The sequence below is a fragment of the Coregonus clupeaformis genome, unplaced genomic scaffold (assembly GCF_020615455.1).
Source record: "Coregonus clupeaformis isolate EN_2021a unplaced genomic scaffold, ASM2061545v1 scaf0024, whole genome shotgun sequence".
Taxonomy (NCBI): Eukaryota; Metazoa; Chordata; class Actinopteri; order Salmoniformes; family Salmonidae; genus Coregonus; species Coregonus clupeaformis.
In genome coordinates, this window is record NW_025533479.1 from 793,242 (window position 1) to 812,590 (window position 19,349).

At 43.4% G+C, this 19,349-nt stretch overlaps 1 protein-coding gene and 1 pseudogene across 1 annotated transcript; one reads left to right on the forward strand and one right to left on the reverse strand.

The window, feature by feature from the left end:
- Positions 1–43: 43 nt before the first annotated feature.
- LOC121531269 lies at positions 44–5,724 on the reverse strand (annotated as a pseudogene).
- A 435-nt stretch (positions 5,725–6,159) lies between these two features.
- Positions 6,160–17,756, forward strand: LOC121531281 (ras-related protein Rab-9B). Its single transcript, XM_041836524.2, has 3 exons — positions 6,160–6,264; positions 13,573–13,894; positions 15,839–17,756. The coding sequence occupies exons 2-3, from the start codon at positions 13,745–13,747 to the stop codon at positions 16,295–16,297; spliced, it is 609 nt and encodes a 202-aa protein (XP_041692458.1). The 5' UTR covers positions 6,160–6,264; positions 13,573–13,744; the 3' UTR covers positions 16,298–17,756.
- The last annotated feature ends 1,593 nt before the right edge of the window (positions 17,757–19,349 follow it).

The window sequence follows — 19,349 nt, forward strand, 5'->3', positions numbered from 1 at the left end:
CCCATTAGGCTTGTCCAGTTAGGACTCCCAGACAGTCCTTTGCTTGAGAAATTGCTCTTTGCTAAGAAGCTATTTTTGTTTATTTTTTACCATTTTAATTGGAAACAATCACAGTAAGATACCTAATTGTTACACAGAAATGGTTTGACATTGAGATAAAAACGGCTGCAGTGGACCTTTAATGTCGAAACTTGGTGAATGTATTGTGAAATATGAAGATACTGTATGTAAATATTTAACTGGGAACTGGCTATGTAGATTGGTGGTTGGGTACAATTTTCTACTTTCAAGCTTGACAATGCAAAGTAAATACACATTTTTTTTCTCCAGTTTTTAATTGCCTTTGACGTTTTGTCTCACAATAACAATAAAACGGATTTATATAAACATGATATAAATATGTTTTGTACATGGAGTGTTGACAAGACTGTTGAAAAGAGCAGTTATGGCGACAGGTTTGAGACCTATAGAACAAGATCAAATATATTGCACAAAGTTTTTCATTGCAGAGAGGAGTAACAAAACATCTACTGTAACTTTGACATACATTAGGCCCTTTGGTGCCACAGATGCTACAGACCCCTCAATATACCAGACACCTCAAGTGGATGGCATTATAATAATAATAATAATAATATGCCATTTAGCAGACGCTTTTATCCAAAGCGACTTACAGTCATGCGTGCATACATTATTATTATAATTTTTTGTGTATGGGTGGTCCCGGGGATCGAACCCACTACCTTGGCGTTACAAGCGCCATGCTCTACCAGCTGATACTGTATATATTTTCACATCTTCTCTATCCTCTACAGTCTACACTACCGATAGTTCAGTAGCAGTTCATTGATTCTTATTGCTGGTCCACATCTCTCTGGTTTGCGGATCCACTTTGGCCACGCCCCACTGTTTAGGGGTGCAGGTCTCTGGACAAATAGATGGCTTTATTTCCTTGTCCTTTTTCAGTCAAAAAATACTGACAATAAGGAACTTTTCTCAGTTACCTCTGGCTCTCCTCCTGTATGTGGTTCCTCAGCATTGCAGGGTTCGACTAGTTATGCCTGTCCTCCTCTGGAACCCTCCTCATAGCCATCTCCTGGACGTGATGCCAGAGAAGTGCAGGGTCCGACTCGTTATGTCTGATGAGAGACTCCAATCCTTCAGCCTGATCTAGGCTCTGCCAGTAGTCCTGCGGCCACATCTGGACCCAGCTGAAAAAACACACACTAATAAATGAATAAAGCCAATAAGCACAGCAATTTATTTGAAATGTTAGGAGAAAAACTTTTGTGTGTGGATGTTAAGACATGTTAAGACACTCAATGGAGGAATATCTCTCACTGCAAACAGTATACTGTCATAATGTACTATACAGTCAAAGCCTAACATTTCACAAAGATAAAGCCCTTTATTTCAGAGGCTGGTGGTGCCTGCCTGCCATTGGTGTGTAGGTCCTGAAGGTCTACAAACCCTGGGCTGTGTAGAGGACATCCCATATGAGAATTATTGGCCATCTTAGGCTGGGGAGGCGGGCTCTTCTCTGGGGCTTTCCTATAGGCCTGTTCCGCTGCCAGTCTGGTATTCTCCTGGTCACAGACATAGCACTCAAAGCCGTTGAGGTAGTTGGGTTTGCTCATGTCGTTCACATCCCCACTCCCTGCTCTCCAGTGCCTCCAACAGGCCAACGTTGGTAACACGGCTCGGCTTCTTAAACTCTAAATATCTAGCGTACTCTTCGTCGTTCTCATCCAGCGCCTTGAGGAACTTGGCTAGGTCCTGAGGTGATGGGAAGTCATCGATAAGGATGACAGAGTGGTCGTTGGGCATCCGGTCGGCTACTGAGGAGGAGCCGCGGTACACAGCCCTGGTGGAGAGGCCGCCATAGCTTCTCTGTCATGTAGTCCTGGATAAAATCAAATCCAACTTTATTAAAAGTGCATTTAAAAATCACAACATGCTTTACAGTTAAAACAATGAAAGAGATGAATACAAAGAAACAGCTATGAAAGTAACCAGGAAGTTTACGTTTTTGAAAACGTTTCTGTTTTTAATGGATCGTCAATGCGCAAAATCGTAGCGCAATAGTCTTCATGCGGTATAAATAAATTCCTCCACAAACACAAATATAATTGTATATATACACTGACCAAAATATAAAACGCAATGTGCAACAATTTTACTGAGTTACAGCTCATATAAGGAAATCAGTCAATTGAAATAAATTCATTAGGCCCTAATCTATGGATTTCACATGGCTGGGCAGGGGTGCAGCCATGGGTGGGCCTGGGAGGGCATAGGCCCTTCCACTGGGGAGCCAGGCCCAGCCAATCAGAATGAGTTTTTCCCCACAAAAGGGCTTTATTACAGACAGAAATACTCTTCAGTTTCATCAGCTGTCCGGGTGGCTGGTCTCAGACGATCCCGCAGGTGAAGAAGTCGGATGTGGAGGTCCTGGGCTGGCGTGGTTACATGTGGTCTGCGATTGTGAGGCCGGTTGGACGTACTGCCAAATTCTCTAAAACAACGTTTTGGTAGAGAAATGAACATTCAATTCTCTGGCAACAGCTCTGGTGGACATTCCTGCAGTCAGCATGCCAATTGCACGCTCCCTCAAAACTTGAGACATCTGCACATTTTAGAGCTGCCTTTTATAGTCCCCAGCACAAGGTGCACCTGTGTAATGATCACGCTGTTTAATCAGCTTCTTGATATGCCACATCTGTCAGGTGGATGGATTATCTTGGCAAAAGAGAAATGCTCACTAACAGGGATGTAAACACATTTCTGCACATGGAACATTTCTGCACATGGAACATTTCTGGGATCTTTTATTTCAACTAATGAAACATGGGACCAAGACATTACATGTTGTGTTTATATTTTTGTTCAATATACATTTTGGATTTGTTTCATATGAGGCAACTGTACAGAATGTCACCCTTTACTTGACATAATGATGAGGGAGAAAGTTACATAGGAACAAAGATTATACCCCCAAAATGATCAATAACGGGAGGTTAGCATTTTTTTCTTCCTCTTACTGTTTCACTCATCATTATTCATGATTAATTCATGATTATCCATAATCATGGTAGCATCCACATTCATGTAGAAGTGTTAAGAAACATATTCTATTCTTATTTAAAATAAAAGTGACTTCAAAATGACACAATACATTATTCACCATTCAGTTCCTATTGTATAAGAGAGATTAATCAAAAAACGCAAACGCAATGGATGTCTAAAACAATGATAAAATCATGAATTGAAGGGCAAGCTAAAAACACGAGTTACAAACATGATTTTGCCTATAAACCTAAATAGTCTCTCTCTTTCTATTACTCCTCCTCCCTCTCTCACTCCCTCCTCCCTCTCTTACCTGACACAGGCCGTTCTCCAGGGCTCATAAAGCCGGCGTCCTCCCCTGTGGCTGTGCTTGTGTCCTCCAGGTACTGGGGGAGGGGCTTATTGTTCAGACATTTCCCATACGAGTCCACCTGGAGAGAGAGAGAGAGAGAGAGAGAGAGAGAGAGAGAGAGAGAGAGAGAGAGAGAGAGAGAGAGAGAGAGAGAGAGAGAGAGAGAGAGAGAGAGAGAGAGAGAGAGAGAGAGAGAGAGAGAGAGAGAGAGAGAGAGAGAGAGAGAGAGAGAGAGAGAGAGAGAGAGAGAGAGAGAGAGAGAGAGAGAGAGAGAGAGAGAGAGAGAGAGAGAGAGAGAGTGGGTGGGTGAACAGGGGACAAAGAAAGAGGTAGTTGGGTGAAAAGTTAGGACTAGACTAGAGGGCTCAATTCACACAAATGGTTGCCAGTCCACCAAATCATGGGATACAACAATAAAAACCAGACAACATTCCTTTATATCAAAACATCTAGGCTAGGAGGGAACACATTCCATATCACTCTACCTATATGTACTTCATGAGTTTCTGTACATCTCTGTCCCTGTCAGAGGGGATGTCACATTGTGACTGCATGTACATGATTGGGGCCAGGCCCTCTCTCCTCCAGTGGTTCTTCTGCTCCAGAGACACGGCTACAGGCTGGAGCAGGTATCCCAGGGAGGGCAACCACTGCAGGGTCAGAGGGTAGTCTGAGCCCCTCCTGAAGGTGGCTGTGGAGTTGAACATCCAAAATGAACGAAGGGAGTGTATGGTCTATTAAGACATGTTGCTATGAGAAAAAGAAAAGTAAAACAAAGCTTTGATTGCAAATTATATTCATTCAAGTGAGTGGTGTCCTTTGTTTGAGTCTGCGACCAGAGCCCTATGAGCCCTGGTCAAAAGTAGTGCACTATATAGGGAATAGGGTGCCATTTGGGAGCAAGCTTATTTTTTATGTGAGCGATTGTTGGCTCCAAGTACCCTTTCATTTATTTACACAAGATAAGAGTTGACACATTGTCTCCCTGTACCTGTGTAGTTAAACAGCCTGATGCCTGGGCTGTGGGACAGGACGTAGTTGTTCATGGGGGACTCCTCGTGGAATAAGGCCCAGGTCTGGTGAGAGGGTCTGGGAAGAGGAGCCTCGTAGGCCCTGAAGTCTGTCCCATAGAAGATGATGGAGGAGGTGCGTCGGTACAGTTGAACCTGTAGAGATCCGGAAGGTTCCAGTTTATTCCTATCCACATTGCAGTCAATACAAACGGAAATCCATGGTCATGAAAAAGACAGGGGCTATTATTAATAACATATTATAAACAACATGTATTAACAGATCACAACGATAACACTAGCCTGGTCCCAGATCTGTTTGGTGTGACAATGGCCATAGCCATAGGAGTTGGCAAAACAGCACAAACAGATCTGGGACCAGGCTAGGACAACACACAACAGAATAAACCACTGGAAGACCTAGCTATAATACTAGAATCACAGACCTTCCTATTGCGTGTGACCAGACAGGAGGAGGAGTGACAGTCGATGCGTTCTGTGTCTCCGGGGAAATGAGGGAAGAGTCCTGCACTCCACCACAACAGGATGGGCAGCTCCTTGTTGCCACGTGAGTCATTGTTGCCGGGGACGCCGTAGGAAGCAATGGAATAGAACTCCATGTCAGACAGGGCACTCTGCGGCTGGAAGGCACCCCGATCTGCATCCACGGAGTACCCAGTATCCATGGGGTCGCCAACGTAAAGGGGGTCCTGGGACCAGGAACAGGGCAGGGTGGACAGGAGACACAGCAGCCCCAGACACAGCCACACACAGCAGGGCACCAGCCTGGCCCCTAGCCTCCCCTCCACCGACATCTGAGAACCAGAGAGAGACATTACATAGATCAGACATCATGCTTTTATTGGATTCTGTCTGCTTGCACACTGCACACTAGTCAAGTATACAGCCATAGTCTATGGATGTTATTGGCCCATAGATATGCTTCGTACTGGCATGCAATAGATGGCTCTGGACGGGTTCACTTACATGATAGCTACACGGTGATATTTCACTATATACAGCCACTAAATATACTGATCCACTGTAGCTAGCCAGTCAGCTACGTCATAGTACAGATCAAAGCCATCTCTCTGGCTAGATTCTGAAGCAACCACTCTTTGACGGACACAATCAGACGCACGTATTCTTACCGTTATCATTACAATAAACACATGAATGTAGATGCGTTCCTCTCTCTTTTTTTCCTGCCTGTCTCTGAACTCAGGAATTTCCTCTGGAAATGTTTATTTGGGTGGAGAGAAAGAAAGGGAAACAATCTGGGATCTTCCTCTGGTACGCGTCTCCACGCCAAATCTACGTTTAGTGCATTACTACCATCTACAGTTCTGGAGTGGAATAACACACTGACTGTGCACTTTCACATTATTTTCTACAGCGATAAAACATTAAAAATAAATAAATAAATAGAGAATATATACAGTCAAAGCAGGGCCATTTGAACATGTCGAAGTATCCAGACTCACAGAGGATGGACCAAATTTGACAGCAACATAAATAAATGGACCAGGGATGGGAAATACATTGTGGGCTTTAGGACTACGCGTCAGGACTGGAGTCAGGAGTATATTCATTACGCCAATTATGTTGCAAAACGTTTCTTAAACGGAAGCAAACTGAATTAAACGAGGCGAACTACTGAATTTGTCCAATAGCAACTCTCGTTTCCGTTGCAAAACGCACCTGTTTTGACTAACGATTACCCTGGACTGTAAAAGACAGGGGACGCGCTGCAACTCCAACAAGCAAGTTCACAGCACATCACATCTCAGATGCAAAACTGGGCAAGTGAAGACTCATATCATGGTACAAAATGAGGTAACGAAAACGATTTTACGCCTTACATTAATGCAGTCACATGTAGTAATATTGATTATGGTGCACGTTTGATCAAACTGGTCTATTTATTCATAGTTTAGTTGAATAATTCACAACAATTGATGTCAACATCACAACCCAGCCCAGTGTATAGCTAGCTAACGGGAACAGGCTACTAGTAGCTGGCTGGCTACTATTTTGGCTTTAAAAAAAAATCATTATCATCATCATTACATAGTCGCCATTTCATTTGCTAGCTATTCATCCTTATATATATCTAGATGTCCTGTGTAATATCAAGCTACATTTACGAAATGGGAACCCTCAGATTTCATTATCTACAATAAAATGGCATCAGAACAACAATATAGCAGGTAGTTGAGGTTAGCTACTAATTTGATGATTCTCATGAAACCAGTTTTAATCATGGCACTAGCTACTTGAGTTAGAAAACCATGATGCTTCTGCAAGAATAAATTATAATTCTGGAGACTAAGATGCCTAGTTTATGGCACAGTGTCTAGGTTTAAATACATTTAACATTTTCGCCTGAATTTTAGACATTTTCACCCCAAATTCTCATTACCGAAATCCTTCTGGATAAAATTCTCGGGTCATTTTATACAATTTTACTTTAGAAAAACCTAGCTAACTTACTTGAATAAAACACAATGTTGCTGTAGTTTGTCCATAAATCATAACATTGTATACATTAATAGAAGTTTACATTAAAATTATATTTATTTATGTAAAAACTGTCTGTGGACATGTTTCTCATTACAATAACACTTTTTCAAGTTGCTGTAAAAACTCCAATCCTGTTTGAAATAAAGTTGTATTCACCCATGATGCATCATCTAGAGGAGCAGACCTTAGTTAATTTCATTTCTTCACCTATATGCCTTCAGGAGATCTTATTCTCAAACACCCTCTTTACCACACTTAACCTTCTCATTACTGTAATGACTAAAAAGCTAAAATTGGGAAAAACTTAAAGAACCATTACCTTACCAACATGGAGGCATGAATGGCCTTTACTGATGTGGTCAATTGTTTGCTGAATCATGATGCCAGTCTCCTGTTACTTGTAGATTGAGCAAAGGGCCTGTCATTGCGAAACACACTTCTCATTACTGCCTAATTTTTAGGGTCAGTTTCGGTAATGATAATAAGCTCATTCTAATGTATAGTCAATGGGTGTGCTGTGCTGGTAATGCCTATTGTATAGATTTTTTGTAGAACAGTTATTTGATTAAGTAGGGGTTGTCAATAGATATGGGTTTATAAACCCCATTTTAATTTACTTAATGCCACAATCTGGAGTTTGTGTTTCAGCAAATAGCAACTGCCACTTAAAAGAGGATATTCCCCAATTTGACGTGTACCTGTTTTAGCACTTACCTATACTGTTTTTAGGTATCCCAAGACAGTTGCTTGTCCATATCCCACATATTTAGATACGTTGTCATCAGTTGTCAGAGCACCTTACCGATCACTGCACCTGTACACAGCCCATCTGAAATTAGCCCACCCAACTACCTCATCCCTATATTGTTATTTATTTTGCTATTTTGCACCCCAGTATCTCTATTTGCACATAAACTCTTGCACATCTAGCATTCCAGTGTTAATACTAATTGTAATTATTTTGCACTATAGCCTATTTATTGCCTTACCTCCATAACTTGCTACATTTGCACACACTGTATATATATTTTCTGTTGAATTTTTTGACTTTATGTTTTTTTACCCCATATGTAACTCTGTGTTGTTGTTTTTATCGCACTGCTATGCTTTATCTTGGCCAGGTCGCAGTTGTAAATGAGAACTTGTTCTCAACTGGCTTACCTGGTTAAATAAAGGTGAAATAAATAAAATAAAATAAAATTATAGGCATATCATGTTATGCCATTTGCCCATAGGATCCCATTCAAATTAGAAATGCATTTAAAATACCTTAGAACCACACACATCCATATCCCAATACGCAAATATTACCTGTAAAGACCTTTGAAAAAACCCACTTTTTTTAAAGTAACTTTTTTTATGCTTCAGTCCACTGGACTTTTGAAAATACATGCATGTAATTACAGTCCTTATGCTAAAATATGGAGTGTTTTAGTCAATTGCATTAAGATCAGGGATTATAGTATTATGCAGGTCATTTGGGATTAACAAATGACACAGTTTGATGTATTGGGTTACTGAATCTCAAATAGAGCTCAGTACAGTTTTTCAATGGCAAGCTATGAAACCCTCAATACCAAAACATGCATTCTAATCTGCGAAACCTGCTTATCATTACCGTAATGCACCAATATTTAGGAAATTAGGAAAAATAAAATGTATACTTTAGTCATTTTGGCTTTTAATCTGATAGTATGACTTTTGTTCTTTACCCACATAAAAATAACATGTAATTATGACACTAAAACAAGATTCAGAAAATGTGTTGCGGTAATGAGAAATTGCAAAATAAATGTTAATACAATTTTAATATTTGTTTTCAGTGTCATGTTTAACTCAGGCCTTTTATTAGGTGAGGAATATAAAAAAAGAAATTGATTTGTTTATTACCTTTTGGGACTTCCAAAACTATTGCGGTAATGAGACATTTTGCGTTGGTAATTGTGGTAAAATGCATAATATCTTATCAATAAACATAACAATAATTATGAAATAGATAAATACAGATCCTAATGTTAGTGATCCAAGAGGAATTATGGTGGAAAATGTGCTTTTTAGTTGTCATGTTTTGTGAGAATCACCCAATGAAACACCTTTTGACAGCAAGCTGGTGCATGTCATGGAGCAGCGAAGGGGCAGTGTCGGGGGCACCCTACCTGAGTCAGTTGTGTGCTCGTCTTCCTGACTCGTTGTTGTTATGAAAGTCTCTGGCAGTAGAGGATACATTCTGAGTTGTTGTGAGTTAACTAACAATCTATTCTTGGGATCTCTCAGCCTCATCTCTTTATGTGGTATAATAAGAAGCAGTTTACTGAAGCTGTATTGTAAATCAAGAACCATGTCACTTGCAGCATTAATACTTATTTCTCCCATGTGATTTTCAACCATACTGTATACTGGTTCAGGGTTGCTTCCTGTCGCTACATTGTTATCAACAACATGGGCATCATGATGTACAGCAGAGGAACTTTAGCTCATCAGTAGTACATTTTACGATGTGCCAATCTCCAGCTCAACCAATCCCTGGGCTTGTGAGAGGGGGAGTTTCTTCTCAGGGTCATTCACCCCTATCAGGTGTCCCTGAGGACAGCCACCCTGGTGACCTTACACATATCTCTTGACCTCGCACATCCCAGACAGGAGGGACATGACTTCCAAATAGTTGTTCTGTTAGTCTGGGTTGCCAGATTTATGGCGCTCCAGATACAGTGGGTGTGGGAAGAGAGATTATGTTTTTGTATCAGTATTCTTGTTACCATTTTTAAGGCTGCTGCTAATTTAGTTTGTGTCAGTTTTAGTAACATTCTCTGTTGTTCTGTCTCTAGCTACTCCCTCCACTTCTCCTCATGGTGAAAGACAGCCACTTGATGTTTTTTTTTTGTCTAGGCCTAAATTGTGTTGCACATTGTCAGTATCTTCCAGCATGTATCTCTCAGGTTGCTGTTAGGTCTTCGGCCTCTCATGAACACAAAGCAAATGCTTGCCAACGAGTGTGGTCTGTGATTTGTATATAGATGATTATGCTGCTGTTAACTGACGAGTACAAGATGGCGCTGACAGACATGGTCTTCTATTCCTAGCTACCAGACAACTTTGCAGTATTTAGTTTTTGTTGTTGTGTTATTATTTCTTATATTACTTGTTCAGAACATTTCTTGCATTATTACCTACAGCTGAAAATAACTTTTGGATATTAGATCGGCGGTCCCTCACCAGCATTTCGACCAGAAATTCGACTTTCCTTAATTGGATCCTTTGTTCGTACCCCCAGAGGCATTTCCACTGCTCCCAGGGGCTGCTCCAAGATGCCGCTGACGAGAAGAGGAATACAGAGTCGTTTAGTACGACTCAGAAGGCGTGCATACCATCCACCACTTCCGAGTATATTACTCTTAAATGTTCAGTCCCTGGACAATAAAGTAGACAAGCTCATGTCGAGGATCTCCTTCCAGAGAGACATCAGGGACTGTAACATATTCTGTTTCACGGAATCATGGCTCTCTCCAGATATATTGTTCCCGTCCGTACAGCCAGCGGGGTTCTCCGTACATCGCACGGACAAGAAGAAAGAAAGGCGGAGGTGTATGTTTCATGATTAACTACTCATGGTGTGATTGTGGTAACGTACAGGAACTCAAGTCCTTTCGTTCTCCCGATATGGAATACATCACTATCAAATGTCGACTGCATTACCTCCCAAGATAATTCTCTTCGGCCATCATCACGGCCGTGTATATTCCCCCTCAAACTGACAGCATGACGGCTCTCGAGGAACTACACTGGACTTTGTACAAACTGGAAACCACATATACTGAGTCCGCATTTATTGTAGCTGGGGACTTTAATAAAGCAAATCGGAGAAAAACGCTACCAAAGTTTTATAAACACATTGCCTGTGCTACTTTGTCATCAAGAATTCTTGACCATTGCTACTCCCCCTTCCAGGACGGCTACAAGGCCCTCCCCCACCCTCCCTTCTACAAATCAGATCATGCCTCCATTCTGCTCCTCCCTTCCTAGAAACTGAAACAGGAAGTACCCATGGTAAGGACTGTTTAACATTGGTCTGACCAATCAGAATCTATGCTTCAAGATTGTTTTGATCACGCGGACTGGGATATATTCTGGGTTGTCTCTTAAAAAAAAAACATTGATGTATACACTGACTCGGTGACTGAATTCATCAGGAAGTGTATAGAGGATGTTTCCCACTGTGACGATTAGAACTTATCCAAACCAAAAACCGTGGATAGAAGGCAGCATTCACGCAAATTTGAACGCGCGAACCACCTAATTTAACCACGGCAAGGAGACTGGGAACATGGATGAGTAAAACAGTCCAGCTATGCCCTCTGTAAGGCAATCAAACAGGCAAAACAACAGTACAGAGACAAAGTGGAGTCGCAATTCAACGGCTCAGACACTAGACGTATGTGGCAGGGACCTCCAGACAATCATGGATTATAAAGGGAAAACCAGCCACGTTGCGTACACCGACGCCTTGCTCACGGACAAGCTAAACACCTTCTTCGCCCACTTGGAGGAAAACGTATGGCCGCCACCGTGTGAACGACGTGAGTAACACATTTAAGTGTGTTAACCCTCGCAAGGCTGCCGGCCCAGACGGCATCTCTAGCTGCTTTCTCAGAGCATGTGCAGACCAGCTGGCTGGAGTGTTTACAAACATATTCAATCTCTCCCTATCCCAGTCTGCTGTCCCCACTTGCTTCAAGATGTCCACCATTGTTCCTGTACCCAAGAAAGCGAAGGTAACTGAACTAAATGACTATCGCCCCGTAGCACTCACTTCTGTCATCATGAAGTGCTTTGAGAGGCTAGTTACCTTACCCGACTCCCTAGACCCACTACAATTTGCATACTGCCCGAACAGATCCACTGATGACGCAATTGCACTGCACACTACCCAATCCCATCTGGACAATAGGAATACCTATGTAAGAATGCTGTTCATCGACTACCGCTCTGTCTTCAACACCATAGTGCCTTCCAAGCTCATCACTAAGTTTGGGTTCCTGGGTCTGAACCCCACCCTATGCAACTGGGCCTGGAATTCCTGATGTGCCCCCAGGTGGTGAAGGTAGGCAACAACACCTCCGCTACGCTGATCCTCAACACAGGGGGCCCCACAAGGCTGCGTGCTCAGCCCCCTCCTGTACTCTCTGTTCAACCGTGACTGTGTGGCCACACATGTCTCCAACTCAATCAAGTTTGCAGACAACACAACAGTAGTAGGCCTGATTACCAACAATGACAAGACCGCCTACAGGGAGGAGGTGAGGGCCCTGGCGGAGTGGTGCCAGGAAAATAACCTCTCCCTCAACGTAAACTAAATGAAGGAGGTGATCGTGGACTTCAGGAGACAGCGGAGGGAGCACGCCCCATCCACATCGACGGGGCTGCAGTAGAGAGGGTGAAAAGCTTTGTTCCTTGGCGTGCACATCACTGACAACCTGAAATGGTCCACCCACACAGACCGCCTCTTCAACCTCAGGAGGCAGAAGAAATTCGGCTTGGACTCGAAGAACCTCACAAACTTCTACAGATGCACCATTGACAGCATCCTGTCAGGCTGTATCACAGCCTAGCATGGCAACTGCACCGTCTGCAACCGCAGGGCTCTCCAGAGGGTGGTGCGGTCAGCCCAACGCATCATCAGGGCACACTGCCTGACCTCCAGGACATCTACAGGCCCCGGTGACACAGGAAGGCCAAGAAGATCATCAAGGACCTCAGCCACCCAAGCTATGGCCTGTTCACCCCGCTACCATCTAGAAGGTGGAGACAGTACAGGTGCATCAAAGCTGGAAAACAGCTTCTATCACCAGGCCAGCAGACTGTTAAATAGTCACCACTAGCTGGCCTCCGCCCAGTACGCTGCCCTGAACTCTAGTCACTGTTACTAGCCGGCTACCACCCGGTACTCTACCCTGCACCTTAAAGACTGCTGCCCTATGTACATAGTCATTGAACACTGGTCACTTTTTAATAATGTTTACATACTGTTTCACTCACTTTATATGTATATACTGTATTCTATTCAAGGCTCATCCTATATAACTATTGTATTGTTAGACATAAATGCGCTGTTGGAGCTAAGAACCTACATCCTATATAACTATTGTATTGTTAGACATAAATGCGCTGTTGGAGCTAAGAACCTACATCCTATATAACTATTGTATTGTTAGACATAAATGCGCTGTTGGAGCTAAGAACCTACATCCTATATAACTATTGTATTGTTAGAAATAAATGCGCTGTTGGAGCTAAGAACCTAAGTATTTCGCTACACCGCGATAACATCTGCCAAATATGTGTACGCAACCAATAAAATGTAATATGTGTATATACTGTATTCTAGTCAAGGCTCATCCTATATAACTACTGTTGTACACACCTTCTCTATTCACATACTGTCCATACACACCATCATAAACATATATTTATATTCTGGACATTGCTCGTTCTAATATTTCTTAATTTCTTTGTATACATTTTTGGATTTGCTTGTATTGTTAGGTATTCCTGCACTGTATTTCGCTACACCTGTAACATCTTGCAAATACACCAATAACATGAATCTCTCTGCTCCTCCTTTAGGTTGCATTGACCCTGCTAGTACTAGCCAAGTAGCCTAGCATCGAGGTGGAGGCTGGGCCACAGTGGTCAGTAACCCAACTAGGAGGCTCAGCTCCAGGCCAGCGGAGGGAGGGGGCCTGGTCCTGGAATGACCTGGTGAGCTGTGGCACCTAGCAGCGGAGGGAGGTTTGTGATGAGCGGGAAGAGCCTGCTGTTAAAGGTGATCCTGCTGGGGGATGGTGGCGTGGGGAAGTCTTCCTTAATGAACCGCTACGTCACAGACCGCTTCGACTCCCAGTCCTTCCACACCATCGGGGTCGAGTTCCTCAACAGAGACCTGGAGGTCAGATTTATAGCTGTTTCTGAATTAGTATGTTCTTGATTCTTCGCATTATATCTCCTTGCCGCCTTCTCAAACTGCAAAATGAGGGGAGGGACCTTGGACCTTCTCCTCCAATAAGATTAAGAAGGAGGCGAGGAGATAGAGCCAAGGTCTGTCTGAAATTGAATAATAATTATTGTGTGTCCCTTTCTGGAAATTTGTCTTGCATCTCAACAAACCACAGCATTACCACATAAGTGCATAAATACATAAGTACATACACTACCGTTCAAAAGTTTAGGGTCTCTTAGAAATGTCCTTGTTTTCGAATGAAAAGCAAAACATTTTGTCCATTAAAATAACATCAAATTGATCAGAAATAGTGTAGACATTGTTAATGTTGTAAATGGCTATTGTAGCTGGAAATGGCTGCTTTTTAATGGAATATCTACAGAGGCCCATTATCAGCAACCATCAGTCCTGTGTTCCAATGGCACGTTGTGTTTGCTAATCCAAGTTTATCATTTTAAAAGGCTAATTGATCATTAGAAAACCCTTTTGCAATTATGCTAGCACAGCTGAAAACTGTTGTGCTGATTAAAGAAGCAATAAAACTGGCCTTCTTGAGACTAGTTGACTATCTGGAGCATCAGCAATTGTGGGTTCGATTACAGGCTCAAAATGGCCAGAAACAAAGAACTAATACATTAGTGTGTCTAGTTTGTGAAACAGACGCCTCACAGGTCCTAAGGCAGCTTCATTAAATAGTACCCGCAAAACACCAGTCTCAACGTCAACAGTGAAGAGGCGACTCCGGGATGCTGACCTTCTAGGCAGAGTTGCAAAGAAAAAGCCATATTTCAGACTGGCCAATAAAGAGAAAAGATTAAGATGGGCAGTCTGAGATATGGCTTTTTCTTTGCAACTCTGCCTAGAAGGTCAGCATCCCGGAGTCGCCTCTTCACTGTTGACGTTGAGACTGGTGTTTTGCGGGTACTATTTAATGAAGCTGCCAGTTGAGGACCTGTGAGGCGTCTGTTTCACAAACTAGACACACTAATGTATTTGTCCTCTTGCTCAGTTGTGCACCGGGGCCTCCCACTCCTCTTTCTATTCTGGTTAGAGCCAGTTTGCGCTGTTCTGTGAAGGGAGCAGTACACAGCGTTGTACGAGATCTTCAGTTTCTTGGCAATTTCTCGTATGGAATAGCCTTCATTTCTCAGAAGAAGAATAGACTGACGAGTTTCAGAAGAAAGTTTTGTTTCTGGCCATTTTGAGCCTGTAATCGAAGCCACAATTGCTGATGCTACAGATACTCAACTAGTCTCAAGAAGGCCAGTTTTATTGCTTCTTTAATCAGCACAACAGTTTTCAACTGTGTTAACATAATTGCAAAAGGGTTTTCTAATGATCAATTAGCCTTTTAAAATGATAAACTTGGATTAGCAAACACAACGTGCCATTGGAACACAGGACTGACGGTTGCTGATAATGGGCCTCTGTACGCCTACGTAGATATTCCATTAAAAATCAGCCGTTTACAGCTACAATAGCCATTTACAACATAAACAATGTCTACACTGTATTTCTGATCCATTTGATGTTATTTTAATGGACAAAACATTTGCTTTTCATTCAAAAACAAGGACATTTCTAAGTGACCCCAAACTTTTGAACGGTAGTGTACATTAATCACAAGCAATAACTACAGCAGACAACATCGATACAGTTCGTCAATTTAAATTGAGCAGTTATTTGTTCAATTGATTTATACTTATTGTACCTATTCTCTATATAGTCTAGTGCAGTGGACTACAAAATGTTTTACTGTATGCTGTACTACTGCCATTGATTCTTCCTGTCTACTGTTTTATATCTTGATTATTTACAAATGTCATTGTCTTTGGGGGCAATAAAGGTTTCTCTTCGGTACAATTAAAGTTTTCATTCACTTCCTCCCTCCAGGTGGACGGGCGCCTGGTGACCCTTCAGATCTGGGACACGGCAGGTCAGGAGCGCTTCAAGTCCCTGAGGACGCCATTCTACCGTGGTGCCGACTGCTGCCTCCTCACCTTCGCTGTAGACGACCTGCAAAGCTTCCAGAACCTGGCCGCCTGGAAGAAGGAGTTCATGTTTTACTCTGACGTACGAGACCCAGAGAGGTTCCCCTTCGTTGTCCTGGGCAACAAGGTGGACAAGGAGGGGAGGGAGGTTGGGGAGGACGAGGCTCGGGCCTGGTGTGAGGAGAACGGCTGTTGTCCCTACTTCGAGACCAGTGCTAAGGACGATACTAACGTGGGAGTGGCGTTCGAGGCGGCGGTACGGGAGGTTCTGGCGGCGGAGGATCAGATCGACCACACGTTGTTGAGTAGCACTATCGATCTCCACGGCAACCGTAAAGTACGGCACTCTTCTTGCTGCTGATTGGTTGAAAGGACTGGTCGGAGCTAGCCCCTCCCTGAGTCCTCTCTGTCTAGCCTGAGCACCCTGAGAGCCATAGAGGTGTTCTGCTCTCCACTGATCTCTATGGTTACCTACATGATGCAGGTACAAGCCACTGAGACTAAGAAGATAATCAGGTTATCAACACAGCTGATTTGAAAGATTATCAATGAGGTTAAATGTAACAGGTACACTATGTTTTTCAACTCGGTCTGCTTTCAGCAGTATATCACAAAACTGCTCTCTACATCCATCCAGCCAGCTTCAGCTTCATGTACCTGCCCTGTGCAGTGTTTTCACCATATAGGCCTAGCCCTCCTACAGAAGTCATATTAATATCCTTCCAGTTCTCCTCTCCAAGAGCGCAGGCTGCTTGTGGCACAGCAACATTCTCATCCATTACTATCTCTGTCTGTCTGCTAAGTCTTCTTAGGTTTCATAGGTACTTTGACCAGAACGTGACTCTATCACGCTGTCATATCTCATTACAGTGGTTGGCTGACTGGTGGAATATAATTTAATATAATACAATGATATAGACATGGTCAGTTGGCTGACTGGTGGAATATAATTTATTATGAACTGGGTGGTTCGAGCCCTGAATACTGATTTGGCTGACAGCTGTGGTATATCAGACCATATACCACGGGTATGACAAAACATTTATTTTTACTGCTTTTTATGAGGTATTTGAGGTATCCAGTATTCTCTCCAAATATCCTAGAGGCTCTCTAGGTTTGTCTGAATCTGAGAAGTGTTAGTCCTATGTGTGAGAGTTGTAGGAGACGCCTGCTTTAATTTCATCCCTTACCTACTACGGTACGTACCTGCTTTGTGAGATCCCTTTCATTTTTCAGGTCTCTCGACACATCAATGTTAGGGATATAATGTTCTTAGTCAATGAAGCATATTTCCTATAGATGTGACAGGTTTTTGTTTGGCGTATGGCAGATCCATTTTTCTTTTCAGAAGTTGATTTATGTTCTGATATTTACTGTGGGTTTTCTACCATGTAACGTGTTTGGGTTGGTGTGTCACTAAGGAAGAGTGATGATGGTTTGTTCCTCAGCCCTTCTGCCTTGCCTGTCTACTGCATAGGCCCTGCTCTGGAACATTCTAGGATCTAGATAGAACATTGGAAGTTGTAGAACCTTATCGAATCTAGGACATTGGTAGCTCTAGAGTATTCAAGTCAGAACATTCTAGACAGAATATATAAGAACATTCCAGTCCTTAATGTAATACCATAGACCCCCCCTCTACTCCTCTGATCTGCCTTGTTGATTAAAGTCTTATTTGAATGTGAAACAACCTGAGCACAAAGGAAAATAACTGTACCTTTTTAATGTACAGATTTTGCATTTTATAGTAGTAGTAGTATGCCATTTAGCAGACGCTTTTATCCAAAGCGACTTACAGTCATGCGTGCATACATTTTTGTGTATGGGTGGTCCCGGGGATCGAACCCACTACCTTGGTGTTACAAGCGCCGTGCTCTACCAGCTGAGCTACAGAGGACCACCATTTTCTCCTATAGGTATTGATAAGAGTGACACATACAGTGCATTGGGAAAGTATTCAGACCCCTTGACTTTTTCCACATTTTGTTAAGTTACAGCCATATTCTAAAAGTGATTAAAACATTTTTTTTCCCCCATCAATCTACACACACTACCCTATAATGACAAGGCAAAAACGGAAATATCACTTTTACATAAGTATTCAGACCCTTTACTCAGTACTTTGTTGAAGCACCCTTGGCAGTAATTACAGCATCGAGTCTTCTTGGGTATGACACTACAAGCTTGGCACACCTGTATTTGGGGAGTTTCTCCCATTCTTCTCTGCAGATCCCCTCAAGCTCTGTCAGGTTGGATGGGGAGCATCGCTACACAGCTATTTTCAGATCTCTCCAGAGATGTTCGATCGGGTTCAAGTCCGGGCTCTTGCTGGGCCGCTCAAGGACATTCAGAGACTTGTCCCGAAGCCACTTCTGCATTGTCTTGGCTGTGTGCTTAGGGTCGTTGTCCTGTTGGAAGGTGAACCTTCGCCCCAGTCTGAGGTCCTGAGCGCTCTGGAGCAGGTTTTCATCAAGGATCTCTCTGTACTTGTCACGGTTTACTAAGCCAGAACCCAGAAGCAGACCAGGACAAGGTAGGTTGAAACAAAGGTGAGTGTTTATTTAATAGATCCACGAGTGAGGCTGAATAATCCAGGGAACAGAGCGGGTGGCGTGGATGGGTTGTCGAGGGTGCAGTGGTAGGTCCAGTAATGGCTCGGCAGCCGCCGACCATCAGGCAGAGGTTGGGTGAAGGTTCCGGATGAGTGACTGCAGATGGAACAAAACGGAGGTAAGTACAAAACAAGCAAACAAGGTGCAAAACAACAAAACTAACGCTACATGCTCTAAGGCTGATCCACTGATAAACATACTGTTCATGGCTAACGATCCGGCAGGGAATGGATGTCAGGTCAGAGCTTATGAAGGTGATGATCAGGGCCAGGTGTGCAGATTGCTGATGGAATGCAGGTGTGGAAATCAGGAGAGCTCCCGCCTAGCAACGTAGCCCGGCAACCAGGCAGGGAGCGTTCCAGAACCCTCGGGAAACTGGAGATCCCGAGCAGAAAAACTAATACACAGACAGGAACCGACTCAGACTGCCGGAATCGTTACAGTACCCCCTCCGGCCGAACGCCACCGGGCGGACTCCCGGAGCGCCAGGATGGAGGCGGTAGAAGTCACGAATGAGGTCAGCATCTAGGATCTGTCGCCGCGGAATCCAACTCCTCTCTTCAGGACCATACCCCTCCCAGTCCACGAGATACTGGAAACCCCGGCCCCGCCGTCTGGAATCCATGATGCGTCGCACCGTGTAGGCAGGACCACCTCCGATCATCCGAGGAGGAGGAGGAGGAGGCGGAGGAGGCAACAGAGGACTGAGGAAAACAGGCTTGAGGCAGGAGACATGAAAGGTGGGATGGACTCTGAGCGTCCTCGGTAGTTTGAGTCGAACTGCCACCGGATTGATCACCT